This window comes from Trachypithecus francoisi, unplaced genomic scaffold, assembly GCF_009764315.1.
Source record: "Trachypithecus francoisi isolate TF-2019V2 unplaced genomic scaffold, Tfra_2.0 Lachesis_group7, whole genome shotgun sequence".
Taxonomy (NCBI): Eukaryota; Metazoa; Chordata; class Mammalia; order Primates; family Cercopithecidae; genus Trachypithecus; species Trachypithecus francoisi.
The window spans coordinates 29145064-29165823 of record NW_022681472.1 but is presented as its reverse complement, the minus strand read 5'-3'; the positions used below and the strand labels follow the sequence as shown (position 1 = coordinate 29165823).

At 35.9% G+C, this 20760-nt stretch overlaps 1 protein-coding gene across 19 annotated transcripts in view; it reads left to right on the top strand.

Annotated features, from left to right (window-relative positions):
• The window catches only part of STAU2 (staufen double-stranded RNA binding protein 2), a 345902-nt gene that overhangs the window by 146692 nt on the left and 178450 nt on the right, over positions 1–20760 (top strand). For all 19 annotated transcript variants that reach the window (XM_033202823.1, XM_033202811.1, XM_033202820.1 and 16 more), the window contains 2 exons: positions 3078–3215; positions 11370–11501. In XM_033202823.1, the coding sequence (XP_033058714.1) occupies positions 3078–3215; positions 11370–11501 (270 nt within the window). The remainder of the gene's footprint in view (positions 1–3077; positions 3216–11369; positions 11502–20760) is intronic.

Here is a 20760-nt window from a genome sequence, read left to right as displayed (position 1 = left end):
AGAATTTTCCTCATGTTCCTTTGTAATCTTCTACCTTCATTTGCTAAGAAACCACTCTTTTTTTGGCTGGCTTCTTTAACCCAGCATAATTATTTTGAGATTCATCCTTATTATTGCATGCATGAATTGGTGGTTCTGTTTTTTTGCAGGTAATATTTCATTGAATTGATATACCACCACTTGTTTATCCATTCACCTGTCAGTGGATATTTGATATTTGGGCTGTTTCTAATTTTTGGTTGTTACTCATAAAGCAGCTATGGACGTTTGTGTATATATCTTAAGAGCATATGCTTTCATTTCTCTTGGGTAAATCCTTCAAAGTGGAATGGCTTGGTCATTTAGTAGGTATATAGTCAACTTTAGTTTTTCAAAGTTGTAGCAGCTGTGCTCTTTTAAATTCTCATCAGCAGTGTATGAGAACTCCAGTTGTTTCACATCCTTGCTAACACCTAGCATAGTCAGTTCTTAAAATTTCAGATGTTCACATACATGGGTATTGATACCTTATTTTGGTTTTAATTTATATTCCCTCTGTGGCAGATGATACTGAGAATTTTTTATGTGTTTACTGTCACATGAGGCCTGATGAAGTGTTTATTTAAATTTTTTACCAGCTTAATAAATTTTAATTGCTTATTTCAAATAATAATAAATTTATTATTGAATTTTTAGAGGTCTTTATACACTCTGGATACAGGTGCTTTATCACATATGTAGTTTGCAGATATTTTCTTCAAGCCTGTGACTTGTCTTTTTCAAAGAGCAGAAGTTATTGATTTTGAAGATTTATTATATTTAATTTATGTTATTATTTATATTTTTGTTTTGTTTTATTATTATTAGTTTTTTACATGGAACTTGATTTTGGTGTTATATCTAAGAATTGTTACCTAACCAAGGTACAAAAATTTTTCTTCTGGAAGTCTTATAGTTTTAGAAATTACATTTGCATCTGTGAGACATTTTGAGTTAATTATTTTTATAAATGGTATGAGGTTTGGCTTGAAGATTTTTTTTTCCTTTTTCTTTTTACATATGAATAGCCAATTGTCCCAACATTATTGGCTGAAAAGACTACCCCGCTGAATTCTTTTTGTACCTTTTTTGAAAATCATGTGACCATGTGTGTGTGTGTGTATCTGTGTCTGGGCACGTATTCTGTTTCATTGGTCCCTTTGTCTGTCTTTATACCAATACTACATACACTGTCTTGAATGCCATAGTTTTATAATCTTGAAATTAGGTAGTCTGAGTCTTTTTTTTCCCCCCCAAAGTTTTGGTTCTTTGTCCTTTGCATTTCCATATGAATTTTAGTGTCAGTTTACACATTAAATTTTAAAAAGCCAACTGGGGGCCAGGTGCGGTTACTCATGCCTGTAATCTGAGCACTTTGGGAGGCCGAGGTGGAAGGATCACTTGAGGTCACGAGTTTGAGACCAGCCTGGCCAACATGGTGAAACCCTGTCTCTACTAAAAATACAAAGATTAACCAGCCTTGGTGGCATGCACCTGTAGTCCCAGCTACTTGGGAGGCTGAGGCAGGAGAATCGCTTGAACCTAGGAGACCGAGGTTGCCATGAGCTGAGATCATGCCACTGCACTCCAGCCTGGGCAACAGTGAGACTCCGTTCCAAAAAAAGGAAAAAAGTCTACTGGGATTTTGAGGAGAATTGACATCTTATTGTTGAGTCTTCTGATCTGTGAACATGATATATTGACTATTTAGATCTTAATTTCAGCAGTATTTTGTAGTTTTAGTGGGCTTTACATACAATATACTATATATATTATTCTGTGCTTGCTTTTTTTACTTACTATTCTTTCTGAAATTCATTCATCTTGATGCATGTAGCAATAATTAATTCATTTTCACTGCTGTATACCATTCCATTATATGAACATGCTGTGATTTATCTGTTCTTTTGTTGATGAATATTTGTGCAGTTTTTTTTTCTATTTCAAATAATTCATCTGTGGATATTCCTGTATATATGTGTGCATGGGTTATGGTTTTCTAGGGTATATATGTGCCTAGGAATAGGCTGGTTGGGGTAGGATGTACCATCTCAGGCTTTACTAGACATTGCCAGGTTGTTTTCCGATTTATAGTACTCCCAGTGTTTTATAAGAGTTTGTGTTACTCCCCATTCTCACCAGTTGGGGCTGTTAGACTTCTTAATTTTTGCTAATTTGGTGGGTGTGAAATAGTATCTTACTGAAGTTTTTAATATGTATTTTCTGTGTCCTAGAGGTTATCATTTCATATGTTGAGTTTTTCCTTATGTGACATATTTATTTATCTCTTTTGCCCATTTCCCCTTTATATTCTCTTTTTCTTAATACTTTTTAGGAGTCTTAAAAAATATATTTTGGATACTGGTTATGTCTTTTTAAAGTTATGTGTGTTGTGGCTGGGTGCTGTGGCTCACACCTGTAATCCCAGCACTTTCGGAGGCCAAGGCTGGTGGGATCACCTGAGCTCAGGAGTTCAAGACCAGCCTGGCCAACATGATGAAACCCCATCTCTACTAAAAATATAAAAATTAGCCGGGCATGGTGGTGCGCGCCTGTAGTCCCAGCTATTTGGGAGGCTGAGGCACGAGAATCGCTTGAACCTGGGAGGCGGAGGTTGTGGTGAGCTGCAATTGCACCACTGTACTCCATCCTGGGTGACAGTGTGAAACTCTGTCTCAAAAAAAAAAAAATAAAATAAAATAAAATAATACGTATTGCAAATATCTCTTCCCAGTTCATGGTTGGTCTTCTTATGTTCTTTTTGATGTTTCTTGATGAACAGAAGTTGTGAAGCACCTCTGGTATACTGAAGAGTTTGCCCAATTTAAAAAGCATAGTTGACCCAGCTTGCAATTAATACCTCTAAGCTCCACGTCCCATAGAAGCCTTGGTTACAGGTCTATTTTATGATTTTCCTTTATAAATATTCATAAATGACTCATTTTTCTAGTCACAGTTTTGGGGTGTGGGGGTGGAGGGAAGAAGCACCGTTTTTTTTAAGGATTCAATAACAAGTTTCACAAGCATATTTTAAAACTTTTTCTTAAATTAATTTTTAGGCTGGACCAGAATATGGCCAAGGGATGAACCCTATTAGCCGCCTGGCGCAAATTCAACAGGCCAAAAAGGAAAAGGAGCCAGATTATGTTTTGCTTTCAGAAAGAGGAATGCCTCGACGTCGAGAATTTGTGATGCAGGTATTTCTAACCTTCTAAAACGACTGAGAAGATTTAGAAATCCCCAGGATGGAATAGACATACGGGTGAAAGGCAAACTAGGACTTCATAGCAGAAAGTAAAACTGTTTCCAGTTAAAGCATTCATTCTATCCAGGCTGACCTGCTACCTTGGGGGAAACATTCAAGTGTCAAGGACATGTTACAATAGGCAACCTAAGTTTTCAAGGGACTCTGAGTTCATACAGGTTATTTACCATGGAGTTTATCATTTAATGTGTATCTCTTAACTTTTTATATTACATTTTGTAGCCGGAGTCTATTAACTACTGGGAATTGGAGACACATGGAATTAGAAACAAAATTTAGAAGGATAGATGTAGTAGATGGATCAGGGTCAAAATCCTGAGCTTGTGGACTGTCAGGAAAGTTAGAAAAAGAGAGCAAGCAGGCTAGCTAACCATGGTGGGGGCTGAGGCACTTAGAATTGCTGAGATCTGACTGCTGTATTGTGTAGCCAAGAAAATCGAGGAATGGCTGCTAGTGTATTGGCAGATGGGCTAGAAATGAGGTAGAATGCCTAAAATGCTCTCCTTTTCAACCCCTACCTATTCATCTTCATTTGCCAGCTCAAACTCCAGTCTTAAGAAATTTTTCTTTTACTTTTTTATTACAATTTCAAACATATCCAAAAGTGGGGAGAGAATAGTAATGGACCATTAATATGCCCATCACTCAAACATCACAGTTACTAAGATTTTTGCCTCACTTGATTCAGCTGTTAATTTTTCTCTTCTTCCTCTCTTTCTTCCTTTCTCTCTTCTTTTCCTGAAGTATTTCAAAGATAATTTCTAACTACATGTCATTTCAGCGTTACATATTCAGTGTATATTTCTAAGAAATACGAAAGCTTTTCGTACATTAGACATGATTCTTTAGAATCATCTAATACCCAGTCTATATTTAAATTATTACTTTCCCCAAGCTGTTTTTAATGTTTTGTTTTATTTTTTGGTGGGGCAACAGGGTCTTGTTCTGTCAGCCAGGCTGGAGTACAGTGGCATGATCATGTCTCACTGCAGCCTTGATTTCCTGGGCTCAAGAGATCCTCCCTTTTCAGCTTCCTGAGTAGGTTAGGATTACAGGCATACACCACCATGACCAGCTGATTAAATGTTGTTGTTTTATTGTTGCTGTTTATAGAGACAGGGTTTTACTATGTAGCCCAGGCTAGTGTTGAGCTCCTGGCTTCAAGTGATCCTCCTGCTTCAGCCTCTCAAAGTGTTAGGATTACAGGCGTGAGCCACTGTGCTTAGTCCCAAACTGTTTTTTAAATAATTGGTTAGTCAAAGAGACTTTTTAGTTAAATCCAAGGATCTCACATTTGATGTAACTTAGATAAAATCAAAAACATTAAGTGCTGACCATGTGGCAGACATTTTGGCACTCAAATACAGTATCTCATATTGACTAACTTTCAGTGTACAGCTAAGTTGTGCCTTCCCTCCCAATTTATAATCTCCATATTTCTTTATCTTTCAGTACCCAATACAGTGGTTCATAAACAGTAGGACCTTAATAAACATTTGATAGATATTTGCTGCCTGCCTTCCTGCCTGTACGGCTTTTGTTGGAGACATAAACTTATAATGTAGTCATAGATAAGTCACTCCTGGGAACCCAGATATCCAAAAAGAGGGGAATTCTCTGGTTAGTGATCACATTATTGTCAAGATGTTATTAGGATCCAGCACATGATTGTTTTGTTATTTTCACTGGTAAAATATGTTCACTATTTTTTTCCTTAACATTCTTAGCTTTGAAGAATTCTGGAACATAGACTTTGAATGCCAAAGCTTGAAGAAAAAAGTCTCTTGAATTTTAGACATGTATTGGGAATATAAACTGGCTTTGGCTTTATTAAACAAATCCTTTTCTACAGAGTGTATTGAGTACCCCTTTTGAAAGAGGAATTTAGCATATCTTAGGCCAGCTTCCATTTTATGGGTATTCATAAACATTCTAGTCAAATGGGGACATTTGGCTGTGCTTTTAAATGTTTTCGCACTGAATTCATACGTTTTTTCCCCTTCTGGAAGCCCCAGTGGATTCATTACAGTATTGCAGCAATTTTATCAAAGTAACAGCTTTTGTATAAACTACTTAGGCAATGTTATCATTTGTTATAATTGAATATGGAAGCAAAATATCTAGAGATGAGATGCTCATTTTTATCTATTACCAAAGAAAAAGTCTATATATTTTAAAATGGATACAGTTACTTATGTTGATTACTACATAAAGAAAACCTCCGATGACATTATTTGGGTATTTTATTCCAAAGCAGATTTCTTAAAGCTTTTCATTTTTTTGGTGAGGAGTATTTTAATCTTTCAAACAGAAAATAATGATAAGTAAACCAAGTTGCATATCAGCACACTGTGTTATTATGTGATACTAATGTTTCAGCCTGTGATTAAGATCACCAGGTTGTTAAAAAATAAATAAAAATTAAGTTTTTGGTAAATTCTATTTCAGAACTTTTCAGTTTCTTAGGTTTTTGAGGATTTGATTCATGTGAATGAGCTGTTAAATTTAAAGACAAAGATTTGGCAGTCTTAAATTTACTACATGGTAAAATAATTGAGCTTCTTTGCAGATAGAAATTCACATTTAAGGCCGGGCGCAGTGGCTCAAGCCTGTAATCCCAGCACTTTGGGAGGCCGAGACGGGCGGATCACGAGGTCAGGAGATCGAGACCATCCTGGCTAACACAGTGAAACCCCGTCTCTACTAAAAATACAAAAACTAGCCGGGCGAGGTGGCAGGCGCCTGTAGTCCCAGCTACTCGGGAGGCTGAGGCAGGAGAATGGCGTAAACCCGGGAGGCGGAGTTTGCAGTGAGCTGAGATCCGGCCACTGCACTCCAGTCCGGGCGACAGAGTGAGACTCCGCCTCAAAAAAAAAAAAAAAAAAAAAAGAAATTCACATTTAAATGTAGAGATTATATTTACAATAGTTATAAAATTTGTGACCTCTCAAGGAAGATGACTTGTGAAATTTATATATTTACTTAACTTTTATAATAAAGTGATGTTTTGAGTGACCGTTGTGTTTATTAGCAGAGAATGAAAGTCCTTTGGCAATGTGGTCTTTCTCTGTTAACAAATTACTCTGGGATAACTGCTTACAAACTATTCAACCATGGGATTATTAAAGTTTGCGTGAGGCAAGGGCTGGGTGAATGGGTAAATGAATCTGGGAAGCACTTGTTTTAGAATAAGTTAGTCCTGAAGGTATCAGAATAGGCCAGATGGAAATCTAGCAGATAGAGAGAGAAGGTGAATACAGGGATGGGAACAGCATTACAGCTGACAAGTCCAAGACCAGGCCTCAGAGCAGTAGAGGAAGCTTCTGACATAACTGACCAAATCTTTTCACTAACAAGGATTCCAGCAACAACATAGGGACTGATGAAGCTGGGGGAACAAACCAAGCATTGGAAAAGATAACAGGTAGCAGAGGTAACTCTAGCCAGGGGTTTGAGTAGATTATCCTTAGGGCCTGCCATGTTGAGGCAGACACTGTTATGGCAGGTGGTGTGTATTCATCTAGCTGTAAGTACCTGGTCTGACTATATTAGATTTGTCCTTCTCAGCGTGAAGTCCAAAGACTACTTCTGATTTGTCACAATATGGTGGTTTCCAGTTTCAGAAGAAAAGGCAATGAAATATTTAAAAAATATTTCACAGGTTTAAACTATACAATTTGTGATAGTTGTTACAGAAATTCTGTAAGGAATATACTTTCAGTGTTTCACTATATGAACTGTCATTTAGTTTGTCTTTACTGAAACTCTGTTAAAAGAGAGTACAGCTCCTTTTTTATATCATTTGCACATTGTTTATGTTTAAGTTTGTATTTCGTTACCATTTTGTTGTATATTCTCCCAGTTCCTTAAAATTGCGTGGTTCACTTAAACTTAAAAGTAGTGTTGGAAATAATAACACAAAAACTGTAAATAAGGAGGTAAGAATAAATGATGAACAGTACTCAAGTGTGGATACCAAATGGGAATTTGTATGTTCTGGGACAGATGAAATAGCCAATATTATGATTTTACACAAGAGACAAAAAAGAAAAGTATGGTTAGGAGTATCACGCTATATAGCTGAAAACTGAATTTTGTTGTCATTGTGAAATGTATTAAAGTGGCATGAAGCTATTATTGAAACTTTCTGATTTTTTTTAAACAAAATGATAACTGATAAAACAATTCAACTTTTCAGATATGGATTGCCCATTCACTTTTCTTGCTCATTTTTGTGCTAGTTTTTTAGAAAACTGATATATGGGAACCTCCTATATATTCTGGATGCGAGCCCTTTGTAGTTATATGGCATTTTAAATACCTTCCCTTGTGTTGTGACTTTCCTTTCTAAATAGTGCTTTTAGAAGAACGAGAGTAATTTTTAATGCAGTCAAATTTAAATTTTTCCTCATATTAACTTTATAATAAGTCTAGATATCCAGACAATTAAGTGTCCCCCACCTTGTTCTTCCTCAAAAGGATTTTGGCTGTTCTTAGCACTTCACATTTCCATGTAAATTTTGGAATCATCTTGTTCAAGTATTATAAAAAGATGTAAGGAATTTTGATTGAGTTTTCATTGAGTTCAATTAATTGAGTTTAGGTCAATTTGAAGAGAACTGATGATATTACGTTAGTATTGTCCTCAATCCATGAACATGGCATTTTGCTCTATTTATTAGGTGTTTCTTAAAGTTTCTGAATAAGGCTTTGTTTTCTATGTAGAAGATTCGCACATCCTAGGTATTTGATTTTCATTTAATGTTAATGGTATCTTTTTAATATTTTTCGTCTTCTACTTGAATGTTGATGGAATGTAGAAATGCAGTTCTCTTTTTCATGCTGAGCTTGTTACAATCTAATTGATTCTTGTAATTCATCTGTGCAGTTTCTTAGCTTCTTTATATATGAAATCACATCTATAAATAATGAGTTCTTTTCCCTCCTGATTCTTTTTTTACTTTTTCTTGCCTTATTTCTCTGTCTAGGATTTGTGTAAACTTTTAAACAGTAGTAATAATAGGGAACATCCTTGTCTCGTTTCTAATTTGTTTCTTTCAACATTAAGTACAGTGTTTCCTGAGGTTTGCTGTGGGTGTTTTGTAAAATGCCCTTTATCATATTAAAAAAGTTTTCTTCTTTTCCTAGTTTGCTAATAGTTTTCATTATGAATGAATGTCAATTTCTAGTTTGAATTTCAAATGTTAAACCAAACTTGCATTCCTGCAATAAACCTAACTTTGTCATGAATCTTTTTCTTTTTGTATATTGCTTTATTCATTATATTGTTTAAAACTTTTACATCTATGTTCATGAGTGAAACTGTTTAAATTTTCTTTCTTATACTGTTCTTGTTGGGATTTGGAATCAAAATGGTAGCTCATAAAATAATTGAGGACTGATTTCTCATTTTCTGTTTTATGGATGAATTTGGATGAAAAGAGTAGCGCAATTCTTCCTTAAATATTGAGTAGAACTTTATGGACAAGATCTCCAGAGTTTTCTTTTTGCAAAGATTTTTTATTATGGTTTTTATTTCATTAGTAGTTTTAGTCGTATTCTTTAGGCTCATTCTGTGGCAATTTGGTAATTTGTATTGTCTAGGAATTTTTCCATTGTATCTAAATATGTTTTTAAAATTTAGCATAAAATTGTTCTCAGTATTCCTTTTTTTTTTTTTTTTTTTTTTTTTTTGTGAGACGGAATCTCACTCTGTTGCTCAGCTGGAGTGCAGTGGCATGATCTTGGCTCACTGCAACCTCTTTCTCGTGGGTCCAGGCAATTCTTCTGCATCAGCCTTCCAAGTAACTGGGGTTACAGGCACCTGCCATCATGCCCAGCTAATTTTTGTATTTTTAGTATAAGACAGGGTTTCACCATGTTGGCCAACCTGGCCTTGAACTCCTGACCTCAAGTAATCCACCTGCCTTGGCCTCCCAAAGTGCTGAGATTACGGGTAGTGAGCTACTCTGCCTGGCCACAGTAATCCTTATTATTTTGTAATGCTACAGAAGCGATGGTAATCTCCCTTTTTAATTATTTCATTTATTTGTGCCTTCTCCTCTTCTTTTCTTTTTTAAAAATACCCATCTCAGAGAAGAACTCATATTTTTTTTCTTGACCAGTCTTACTTTTGGTTTATCATTTTATTAGTCTTATTAGGGAATCAACTTTTGGCTTTTCTAACTTTATTGTGCTTTGTTTTGTATTTCCTTACTTTTTGCTTTTTATTCTGGTTTCTCTGGGTTTGTTTTGCTGATAATGTTTGTGACTTCTTAAGGTGAATGTTTAGCTCGTTACTTTGTTCCTCTCCTGTAAGCTGTTACGGCTATGCATTTTCTTCTAGACCCTCCTTTTGCTGTGTCCTTCAAGTTTTGATATATTTCCGTGGATTATTTAAAATATTTTCTAGTTTTCACTGGAATTTCTTCTTTTGCCCATAGGTAATTTGGAATTACATTGTTTATAAAATTTTTAATTTTTAATTTTAATTTTTTTAGAGGTGTGGTCTTGCTCTGTTGCTCAGGGTGCAGTGCAGTGGTATGATCACAGTTCACTGCAGCCCTGAACTCCTGGGCTCAAGCAATCTTCCCACCTCAGCCTCCCAAGTAGCTGGGACTACAGCCATCTTGCCTAGCTAATTAAATTTTTCTTTTTGTAAAGATGGGGTCTCACTACATTGCCCAGGTTGATCTCAAACTCCCGGCCTCAAACAGTCTTCCTAGTGTTGGGATTATAGGTATAAGCCACCACACCTGACCAGAATTACATTGTTTAATTTCCAAAGTTGTGATTAACTAACTACTTCTTCAATCACTTACTGAGACCATTGTGTAAAAAGAAATTCAACTATAGTTGTGTATTTTCTATTTCTTCTTGTAATTCTATTCTTTTTTGCTATCTGCTTTACTTTTTATAGTTGTATGGTTGATGTGTATTTAAGTACATGTATAAATTGCTCACAGAAGATAACTGTAGAATAGTTCTAATGATAAAAATCTTTTTTTATTGAGCAATTATGATGGATTAAATGCTGTGGTTTACACACATTATCTTGTTTACCTTTTGAAGCAACACTGTACCGAAGTTGGTATTACCCCTGCTTTACTGATGAAAAGCCTGAGGCTTAGAGATATTAAATAATTTGTACCAGTTCATACAGCTAGGAAATAATAGAGTTGAGTTTCATATCCCAATCTGACTTGGAAGCCTTTGCTTTTTTTTTTGTTTGTTTTGTTTTGTTTTGTTTTTGTTTTTGTTTTTTTAAAGACGGAGTATCGCTCTCTGGCCCCAGGCTGGAATGCAGTGGTGCAATTGTGGCTCACTGCAACCTCCACTTACCAGGTTCAAGCGATTCTCCTGCCTCAGCCTCCCGAGTAGCTGGGACTACAGGTGCGTGCCATCACACCCGGCTAATTTTTGTCATTTTAGTAGAGACAGGGTTTCACCATATTGGCCAGGCTGATCTCGAACTCCTGACCTTGTGATCCGCCTGCCTTGGCCTCCCAAAGGGGAATTACAGGTGTGACCCACTGTGCCCAGCCAGAAGCCTTTGTTTTTAATCATAATGTTGTAGCAACACTTGTGTATTAATTCTCTTCAGGAGCTATGTAATGTAAATCTTTGTGAACTTGAATGTTTACATAAGTGTTGCAATTTGAACATTATTTTAAATGGCACCAATATATTTCAGCCTTTTCAGTTTATCAGTTGAAATATAAGAATGCTAAAATGTAGTCATAACCAACACGAATGCTGTTAAAATGTAAATTTTATTTTTCTGCTTATATAAATAATATAAATTTAGTGTTTAAAAAAACAAATAGCATATAAATGTATATGGAAGTAAAAATTCTATAAAATTCTACCATCATGAGATAATCCTCCATTGATATTTTAAGGACCATTTTTTTCATTTTTTTTTTTCATGTACATATAAGATTACATAAATGTTATCTTAGTTGCCGTTTTTATTTTGGACTGAACTTTATATTTTCAAATGCTAGAGAGTAGAATTGCTTTATGATGTAAGGACTTCCTGTTTACCAAAACAATTATCATTAATTTATTCCTTTAATCTTACCAGGTGAAGGTAGGCAATGAAGTTGCTACAGGAACAGGACCTAATAAAAAGATAGCCAAAAAAAATGCTGCAGAAGCAATGCTGTTACAGCTTGGTTATAAAGCATCCACTAATCTTCAGGATCAACTTGAGAAGGTAAGAGTTAAGTTTACATCTGTGTATCCTATCTGTCATAATATCAAAGTCATTAATAAATTTTGATCCTAAGTAGTAGATGTAAATTTTAACTTTTCTGAGGCAATACAAAGATAGATGATCCAAGCACAAAATAACATATACTTACGGTGTAAGATGAGATATTAATGAGTATTTGTAATCTTACAATTAGAAAATACAAAAAGTTTGTCATATGGTTGTACATATATTATGTAATACCAATGTAACATTTTTAACTTGTTGATTGGTTGTTTTTGCCGTATAGACACAGTCTTAATTTGTGTCTTTTGAGAACACAGGTTGTTAGCCTTTAATTTTGGAATACAGCTGAAAACACTGGAAATAAAAATTCTGACTTATCCCTTTAGGGCAGGAGCTATATTGGACAGACACTCTATAAACTAATTTTTCTATTTACTTTAAATTTAAAGGTGAACTCATAGGGTGTTTATTTTCTGCCAAGACCTGTGTTCATGGTTCCCTGTTTTTTCTGCAGCAGTTAATGACATCATTAACACCTACATCTGTTACAAGGGAAGCAGAGAACCCTGAATTCAGAACTTGGCATATAACTTGGCAGAAATTGGCTTATTTCCATTTTGTATTAAGTATCATTTTGTTATCTGTGGATTTGTAGACATTATTTCTATCAAACATTTTATTTATGTGAACACTCAAAAAACAGGCTTACTAATTACTTTTATCAAAAGTAATATGCTTTAGACCAGCATCTTCTCACACAAGAATTCTGTTTCAAAGATATTTTTAGTTTCTACAGGAACACATTTTAAAAGTTTAGAGTTAGAAACAAAAATATATAGAGACACTTTGATGTACTTTTTTGTTTTCTAGGCAATTCTTTTGAATGATTTTAAAAAATCTTTGTGTGGTATTGCTAGAGATTTCAATTCTGTTTTTATAACCTGGCTAGTCAACACTTTTTCTTCTTTTAAAAGTATTTGTAACATGAAACCTAACATGTGTTCCAGTTTCTGTAGTCCTTACATTGTATATTTGTTATTTTAACTTAACACATTTATATTGACTTAAAACTGGTGAGCGATCTATAAAAATATGTCAAAATAAATCTCCTCACAGACATGTATTTGTAAATTAAATGAAAGTAGAACAAAAAACCAGCATTAATTAATTAATTTCATTAATTTGAAAAACATTTTTTGCATAACCATTGTGTAATTCAGGTTCTCCAAAGAAACAGAACCATCACTGTGTGTGTGTGTGTGTGTGTGTGTGTGTATGTATGTGTGTGTCTGTCTGTGTATATATATTAAGGAATTGGCCCATGTGATTGTGGAGGCTTTACTAGTGTAAAATCTGATGGGACAGGCTGACAGGATGGAGAATCAGGAAAGAGTTGAAATTTCAGTCCAAAAACAGTCTACTGGAGAATTCCTACTTGCCCTGGGAGGTCAGCTTTTTGTTCTGTTCAGGCCTTCAGCTGATTAGATGAGGACTACCCACATTGTGGAGCGTGATCTGCTTTACTCAAGAGTTCACCACTTTAAAAGTAAATCTTACCCAAAAACACTCTTGCAGAAACACCCAGAATAATGTTTGACCAAGTATCTGGGCACTGTGGCCCAGACAAGTTGACATACAAAATTAATCATCACACTCACTAAATGCCAGACACTTAAAAATGACTGATTTTAATAAGATGACTGAAACTTGGTCTCTGCACTCAAGGAGGTGATCTTTCTTTAAGTGCAGGGAGTGAGGAATTTTAACCATATAACAAAACTATAGTATCCCAGAACCTAGAGAGCATGAGGATGAACCTGGGAAGTCAGGAAAAGAAGCTGAGGTCACTGTTATTATGCGAAGTAGAAAGTTTGAAGAAATGCGCATTTAAGATTTGAACATGAATGTGAATTGATCTGGTTTGCATTCTTCAAAAGATACTTCTGTTAAGTAATGTGGAGCATGGATTTGAGCAGAGTGAAACCAGACAGCAATGCCAGTCAGGAGGCAGCCAGAGTTGTTTAGGTAAGAGATATTGAGGGTCTGAACTGAGACAGTGAAGGCAGAGAGGAAGAAGGGAAAGACTCCAGAGATATTTCAGAAATGTAATAGGTAAGATTTGAATAGCAGATAAGATGCATTCAAGATACAGGAAAAAAGAGGAGGAAAGACCACCTGCAAAAAGGAATAGAGAATGACTACTAGGTCAGATGCTGCAGAGAGATCAAATAAGAGAAGGACTGAATATATTGATTTATCAGTAAGATGACTTTTGATGAGTGTGGCAAAAGCAGTTTTTAAAACCAGCTAAAACAGGATTTTTTTGTTTGTTTTTTTGAGACAGAATCTAGCTCTGTCATCCAGGCTGGAGTGTAGTGGTGCGATCTTGGCTCACTGCAACCTCCACCTCCCAGGTTCAAGCGATTCTCTCTCTTCAGCCTCCCGAGTAGCTGGTATTACAGGTGTGTACCACCATACCTGGCTGATTTTTTGTATTTTTAGTAAAGAAGCGGTTTCACCATGTTGGCCGGGCTGGTCTTGCTCTACTGACCTCAAATGATCTGCCTGCCTTGGCTTCCCAAAGTGCTGGGATTACAGGCGTGAGCCACTGCACCTGGTTGGTATTTCTTAATTATTTGGTAGAAGTTACCAGTGAGGGCTTTTGGGCTTAGAATTTTCTCTGTGGAAAGGTTTTTTAACTACAAACTCAGATTTTAAAAATAAATAGGGTTACTTAGGTTACCTACTTATGCTTGATTGAACTTTGGTAGTTTTTGTCTTTCAAAGAATTAGTTTATTTCTTCTAAGTTGTTGAATTTACTGGTATAAAATTGTTTGTAACGTTCCCTTTTTCTTTTAATCGTGGGAGAATCTGTAACATTCCCTTACTCTTTTAGTAGTGGCAGAATCTGTAATGATATTCACTTTCATTTCTGATATTGATTATTTCTTTTCTCTTTTTCTTCTGTTCAGTTTAGCTAGGGGTTTTATAAAATTTTAAATCTTTTCAAACAATTAGGTTTTAGTTGCATTGATTTTTCTCTTTTTCTATTTTCAGTTTTTTTTATTTCTGCTGTTTATTTTATCCTTCACTGGATTTTGTTTTTATTTTTTTGTTCATTTCTAATTTTGTAAGGTGGAAGTTTAGGCTATATATCTGAGAACTTTCCTTTTTCTAATATAAGCATTTAATGCTGTGAATTTTTCTTTAAGCACTGATTTAGCTCTGTCCTACACATTTTGGCAAGTTGGGTTTTTCTTCTCTTCTTGTTTTTTTAACATCTGGGATACACGCTGTATGGGTTTTTACTTTCATTCAACTCAAAATATGTTCTGATTTCCCTCTTGATTTCTTCTTTCAGGCCCTATATCTGTTATGATTATTTGTTTTGTTCAGTGTTAAAGTCTCCAACTATAAGTTTGGATTTTCCTACTTCTGCTTCTTTCAGTTTTATTAGTTTTTGTTTTATGCATTTTGAAACTTTGTTATTATATATATGTACAATTAGTGTTGTGTCTTTTTGATGACTTGACCACTTTTATTGGATATTTCCTTTTATTCATTGTTCTGAAATCTGTTTTGTTTGATATTAATATAGCTACTCCAGTTTTATTTTGACTGGTGTTTGCATGGGATATTTTTTTCCTGTGTTTTACTTTTAGCCTATCTTTAAATTGGTTTCTTTTAGAAAGCATATAATTGGGTCTTGTTCTTTAAAATTTAATTTGACAAACTTTGCCCTTTAGTTATGGTGATTAGACCATTTGTACTTACTGAAGTTATTGAGTTGTTGTATTTAAACACACCATTTTATTAGTTGCCTTTTTTTTCCGTTTACTCTGTTTACTTTTTTTCTTATTTGACCTCTGTTGTGGTCACATATGTTACTTCTCTAAGTTTCTCTGACCTCCTATTGTGGCTATACATTTTAGTTTTCTATATTTTTTAAACCCTACAACTCATTGTTACTAATTTTGCTTTATAAATAGTTACCATCTTAAGTGATTAAAATCAACAGAAAATGCCTTTTATATTTACTCTCATTTTGATTATTCTCAATATCCTTCATTTATTTGTGTAGATTCAGATTTCTTTCTGGTATTATACCCCTTCCTTGCTTGAAGGACTTCCTTTAATATTACTTATTTTAGCAGATCTGTAGGCAGTGCATTCTCTCAGCTTTTGTTTGTCAAAAAGTCTTTATTTCCCTTTCTTTTTTTTCTTTATAGGTTTTATTATACACAAAGTGCGGCGGGGGGGGGACTCAGACCTTCTTGGCAGCTGCTTTCTTCGTGGCAGTCAGGATACTGCCTCAGCTCCTCTTGCTTCCTGTTGGTGCATATGTGTATTTTCATCCTTTTCTTAATGAACTTGAGGGCCCACTTGTCCTTGGAGACTTTGAGCAGCTTCATGGCATGCCACTTCTACAGGGGAAGCCACACACCTCCCAGATGATGTCTTACACAAGCTTTGTGTGCTTGATGAGGTGTCCAGGGTGGCAGCCCTGCCTCAGCTTGCTTATATTCTTGTTCACCGTGGGCCCTGATTGAGGCCCATGGCCATATGGTAATGCAGAACTATGGCTGCTGCTCTTCAGTGACTGCTGTAGCAGAAAATTTCACTTTTTTTTTTTCTTTTTTAAGCCTCCAATGAATCACCTTCATTTTTGAAAGTTGTTTTTTTCTGAATATAGGATTCTGGGTTTCCTGTTTCTTTTAGTACTTTAAAGATCTTGCTCCATTGTCTCGATAGGCATAATTTTCAATGTAAAGTCTATTGTAATTCTTACTTGTTCTTGTTGATGTATTTTTTTTCCTTTCTCAGCCTTCAATATATTTCTTTTCTTTATTTTCCAGCAATTTGGCTGTGATGTATCTAAATTTGATTTTTTTTTTGTTTCTTCCTTTCTTTCTTCTCTGCCTCTGTACTCTTTCCCCACCCTTCTTCCTCCCTTCTTTTTTTCTTCCTTCTCCTTTTCCTCCACCTTTTCTTCTTTTCCTTCATATCCTCTTCCTTCCTTCTTCTCATTTTTTCTCCTCCTCCCCCTACTTCCTTCTCCTCTTTCTTTTTTTAAAATTTTATTTTGTATTATACTTTAAGTTCTCGTGTACAGGTGCACAACGTGCAGGTTTGTTACATATGTATACATGTGCCATGTTGGTGTGCTGCACCCATTAACTCATCATTTACATTAGGTATATCCCCTAATGCTATCCTTCCCTTCTCCCCCCTCCCCCCAATAGGACCCAGTGTGTGATGTTCCCCTTCCTGTGTCCAAGTGATCTCATTGTTCAATTCCCACCTCTGAGTGAGAACATGCGGTATTTGGTTTTCTGCTCTTGCGATAGTTTGCAGAGAATGAAGGTTTCCAGCTGCATCCATGTCCCTACAAAGGACACGAACTCATCCTTTTTTATGGCTGCATAGTATTCCATGGTGTATATGTGCCACATTTTCTGAATCCAGTCTGTCACAGATGGACATTTGGATTGATTCCAAGTCTTTGCTATTGTGAATAGTGCCGCAATAAACATACGTGTGCATGTGTCTTTATAGCAGCATGATTTATAATCCTTTGGGTATATACCCAGTAATGGGGTGGCTGGTCAAATGGTATTTCTAGTTTTGGATCCTTGAGAAATCGCCACACTGTTTTCCACAATGGTTGAACTAGTTTACAGTTCCATCAACAGTGTAAAAGTGTTCCTATTTCTTCACATCCTCTCCAGCACCAGTTGTTTCCTGATTTTTTAATGATTGTCATTCTAACTGTTGTGAGATGGTATCTCATTGTGGTTTTGATTTGCATTTCTCTGATGGTCAGTGATGATGAGCATTTTTTCATGTGTCTGTTGGCTGTATGAATGTCTTCTTTTGAGAAGTGTCTGTTCATTCATATCCTTTGCCCACTTTTTGATGGGGTTGTTTGTTTTTTTCTTGTCAATTGGATTGAGTTCTTTATAGGTTCTGGATATTAGCCCTTTGTCAGATGAGTAGATTGCAAAAATTTTCTCCCATTCTGTAGGTTGCCTGTTCACTCTGATGGTAGTTTCTTTTGCTGTGCAGAAGCTCTTTAGTTTAATTAGATCCCATTTGTCAATTTTGGGTTTTGTTGCCATTGCTTTTGGTGTTTTAGTCATGAAGTCCTTGCCCATGCCTATGTCCTGAATGGTACTACCTAGGTTTTCTTCTAGGGTTTTTATGGTATTAGGTCTAACATTTAAGTCTCTAATCCATCTTGAATTAATTTTCGTATAAGGAGTAAGGAAAGGATCCAGTTTCACCTTTCTACTTATGGCTAGCCAATTTTCCCAGTACCATTTATTAAATAGGGAATCCTTTCCCCAATTCTTGTTTTTGTCAGGTTTGTCAAAGATCAGATGGCTGTAGATGTGCGGTATTATTTCTGACGGCTCTGTTCTCTTCCATTGGTCTACATCTCTGTTTTAGTACCAGTACCATGCTGTTTTGGTTACTGTAGCCTTGTAGTATAGTTTGAAGTCAGGTAGCGTGATGCCCCCAGCTTTGTTCTTTTGACTTAGGATTGTCTTGGCAATGTGGGGTCTTTTTTGGTTCCATATGAACTTTAAAGTAGTTTTTTCCAATTCTGTGAAGAAAGTCATTGGTAGCTTGATGGGGATGGCATTGAATCTATAAATTACCTTGGGCAATATGGCCATTTTCACAATATTGATTCTTCCTATCCATGAGCGTGGTATGTTCTTCCATTTGTTTGTGTCCTCTTTGATTTCACTGAGCAGTGGTTTGTAGTTCTTGAAGAGGTCCTTTACATCCCTTGTAAGTTGGATTCCTAGGTATTTTATTCTCTTTGAAGCAATTGTGAATGGGAGTTCATTCATGATTTGGCTCTCTGTTTGTCTATTACTGGTGTATAAGAATGCTTGTGATTTTTGCACATTGATTTTGTATCCTGAGACTTTCCTAAAGTTTCTTATCAGCTTAAGGAGATTTTGGCCTGAGACAATGGGATTTTCTAAGTATACAATCATGTCATCTGCAAACAGGGACATTTTGACTTCTTCTTTTCCTAACTGAATACCCTTTATTTCTTTCTTTTGCCTGATTGCCCTAGCCAGAACTTCCAACACCATGTTGAATAGGAGTGGTGAGAGAGGGCATCCCTGTCTTGTGCCAGTTTTAAAAGGGAATGCTTCCAGTTTTTGCCCATTCAGTATGATATTGGCTGTGGGTTGTCATAAATAGCTCTTATTATTTTGAGATACGTTCCATTCATACCGAATTTATTAAGAGTTTTTAGCATGATGAGCTGTTGAATTTTGTCAAAGGCCTTTTCTGCATCTATTGAGATAATCATGTGGTTTTTGCCTTTGGTTCTGTGTATATGCTGGATTACGTTTATTGATTTGTGTATATTGAACCAGCCTTGCATCCCAGGGATGAAGCCCACTTGACCATGGTGGATAAGCTTTTTGATGTGCTGCTGGATTCGGTTTGCCAGTATTTTATTGAGGATTTTTGCATCGATGTTCATCAGGGAGATTGGTCTAAAGTTCTCTTTTTTTGTTGTATCTCTGTCAGGCTTTAGTATCAGGATGATGTTGGCCTCATAAAATGAGTTAGGGAGGATTCCCTCTTTTTCTGTTGATTGGAGTAGTTTCAGAAGAAATGGTACCAACTCCTCCTTGTACCTCTAGTAGAATTTGGCTGTGAATCCATCTGGTCCTGGACATTTTTTGGTTGGTAGGCTATTAATTATTGCCTCAATTTCAGAGCCTGCTAGTGGTCTATTCAGGGATTCAACTTCTTCCTGGTTTAGTCTTGGGAGAGTGTAAGTGTTCAGGAAATTATCCATTTCTTCTAGATTTTCTAGTTTATTTGCGTAGAGGTGTCTATAGTATTCTCTGATGGTAGTTTGTATTTCTGTGGAGTCAGTGGTGATATCCCCTTTATCATTTTTTATTGCGTCTATTTGTTTCTTCTCTCTTTTATTCTTTATTAGTCTTGCTAACGGTCTATCAATTTTTTTGATCTTTTCAAAGAAACAGCTTCTGGATTCATTGCTTTTTTGGAGGGTTTTTGTGTCTCTATCTCCTTCAGTTCTGCTCTAATCTTAGTTATTTCTTGCCTTCTGCTAGCTTTTGACTGTGGTTGCTTTTGCTTCTCTAGTTCTTTTAATTGTGATGCTAGGGTGTCAATTTTACATCTTTCCTGCTTTTTGTTGTCAGCATTTAGTGCTATAAATTTCCCTCTACACACTGCTTTAAATGTGTCCCAGAGATTCTGGTATTTTGTATCTTTGTTCTTACTGGTTTTAAATAACATCTTTATTTCTGCTTTCATTTCGTTACGTACCCAGTAGTCATTCAGGAGCAGGTTGTTCAGTTTCCATGTAGTTGAGCGGTTTTGATTGAGTTTCTTAATCCTGAGTTCTAGTTTGATTGCATTGTAGTCTGAGAGACAGTTTGTTATAATTTCTGTTCTTGTACATTTATTGAGGAGTGCATTACTTCCAACTATGTGGTCAATTTTGGAATAAGTGCGATGTAGTGCTGAGAAGAATGTATAGTCTGTGGATTTGGGGTGGAGAGTTCTGTAGATGTCTATTAGGTCCGTTTGGTGCAGAGTTGAGTTCAATTCCTGGATATCCTTGTTAACTTTCTGTCTCGTTGATATGTCTAATGTTGACAGTGGGGTGTTAAAGTCTCATTATTATTGTATGGGAGTCTAAGTCTCTTTATAAGTCTCTAAGGACTTGCTTTATGAATCTGGGTGCTCCTGTATTGGGTGCATAAATATTTAGGATCGTTAGCTCTTCCTGATGAGAAGGCCGTTATGTAATGGCCTTCTTTGTCTCTTTTGATCTTTGATGGTTTACAGTCTGTTTTATCAGAGACTAGGATTGCAACCCCTGCTTTTTTTGTTTTCCATTTGCCTGGTAGATCTTCCTCCATCCCTTTATTTTGAGCCCATGTGTATCTCTTGATGTGAGATGGGTCTCCTGAATACAGCAAACTGGTGGGTTTTGACTCTTTATCCAATTTGCCAGTCTGTGTCTTTTAATTGGACCATTTAGTCCATTTACATTTAAGGTTAATATTGTTATGTGTGAACTTGATCCTGTCATTATGATATTAGCTGGTTATTTTGCTCATTAGTTGATGCAGTTTCTTCCTAGCATCGATGGACTTTACATTTTTACATGTTTTTGCCATGGCTGGTACCGGTTGTTCCTTTCCATGTTTCGTGCTTCCTTCAGGAGCTCTTGTAGGGCAG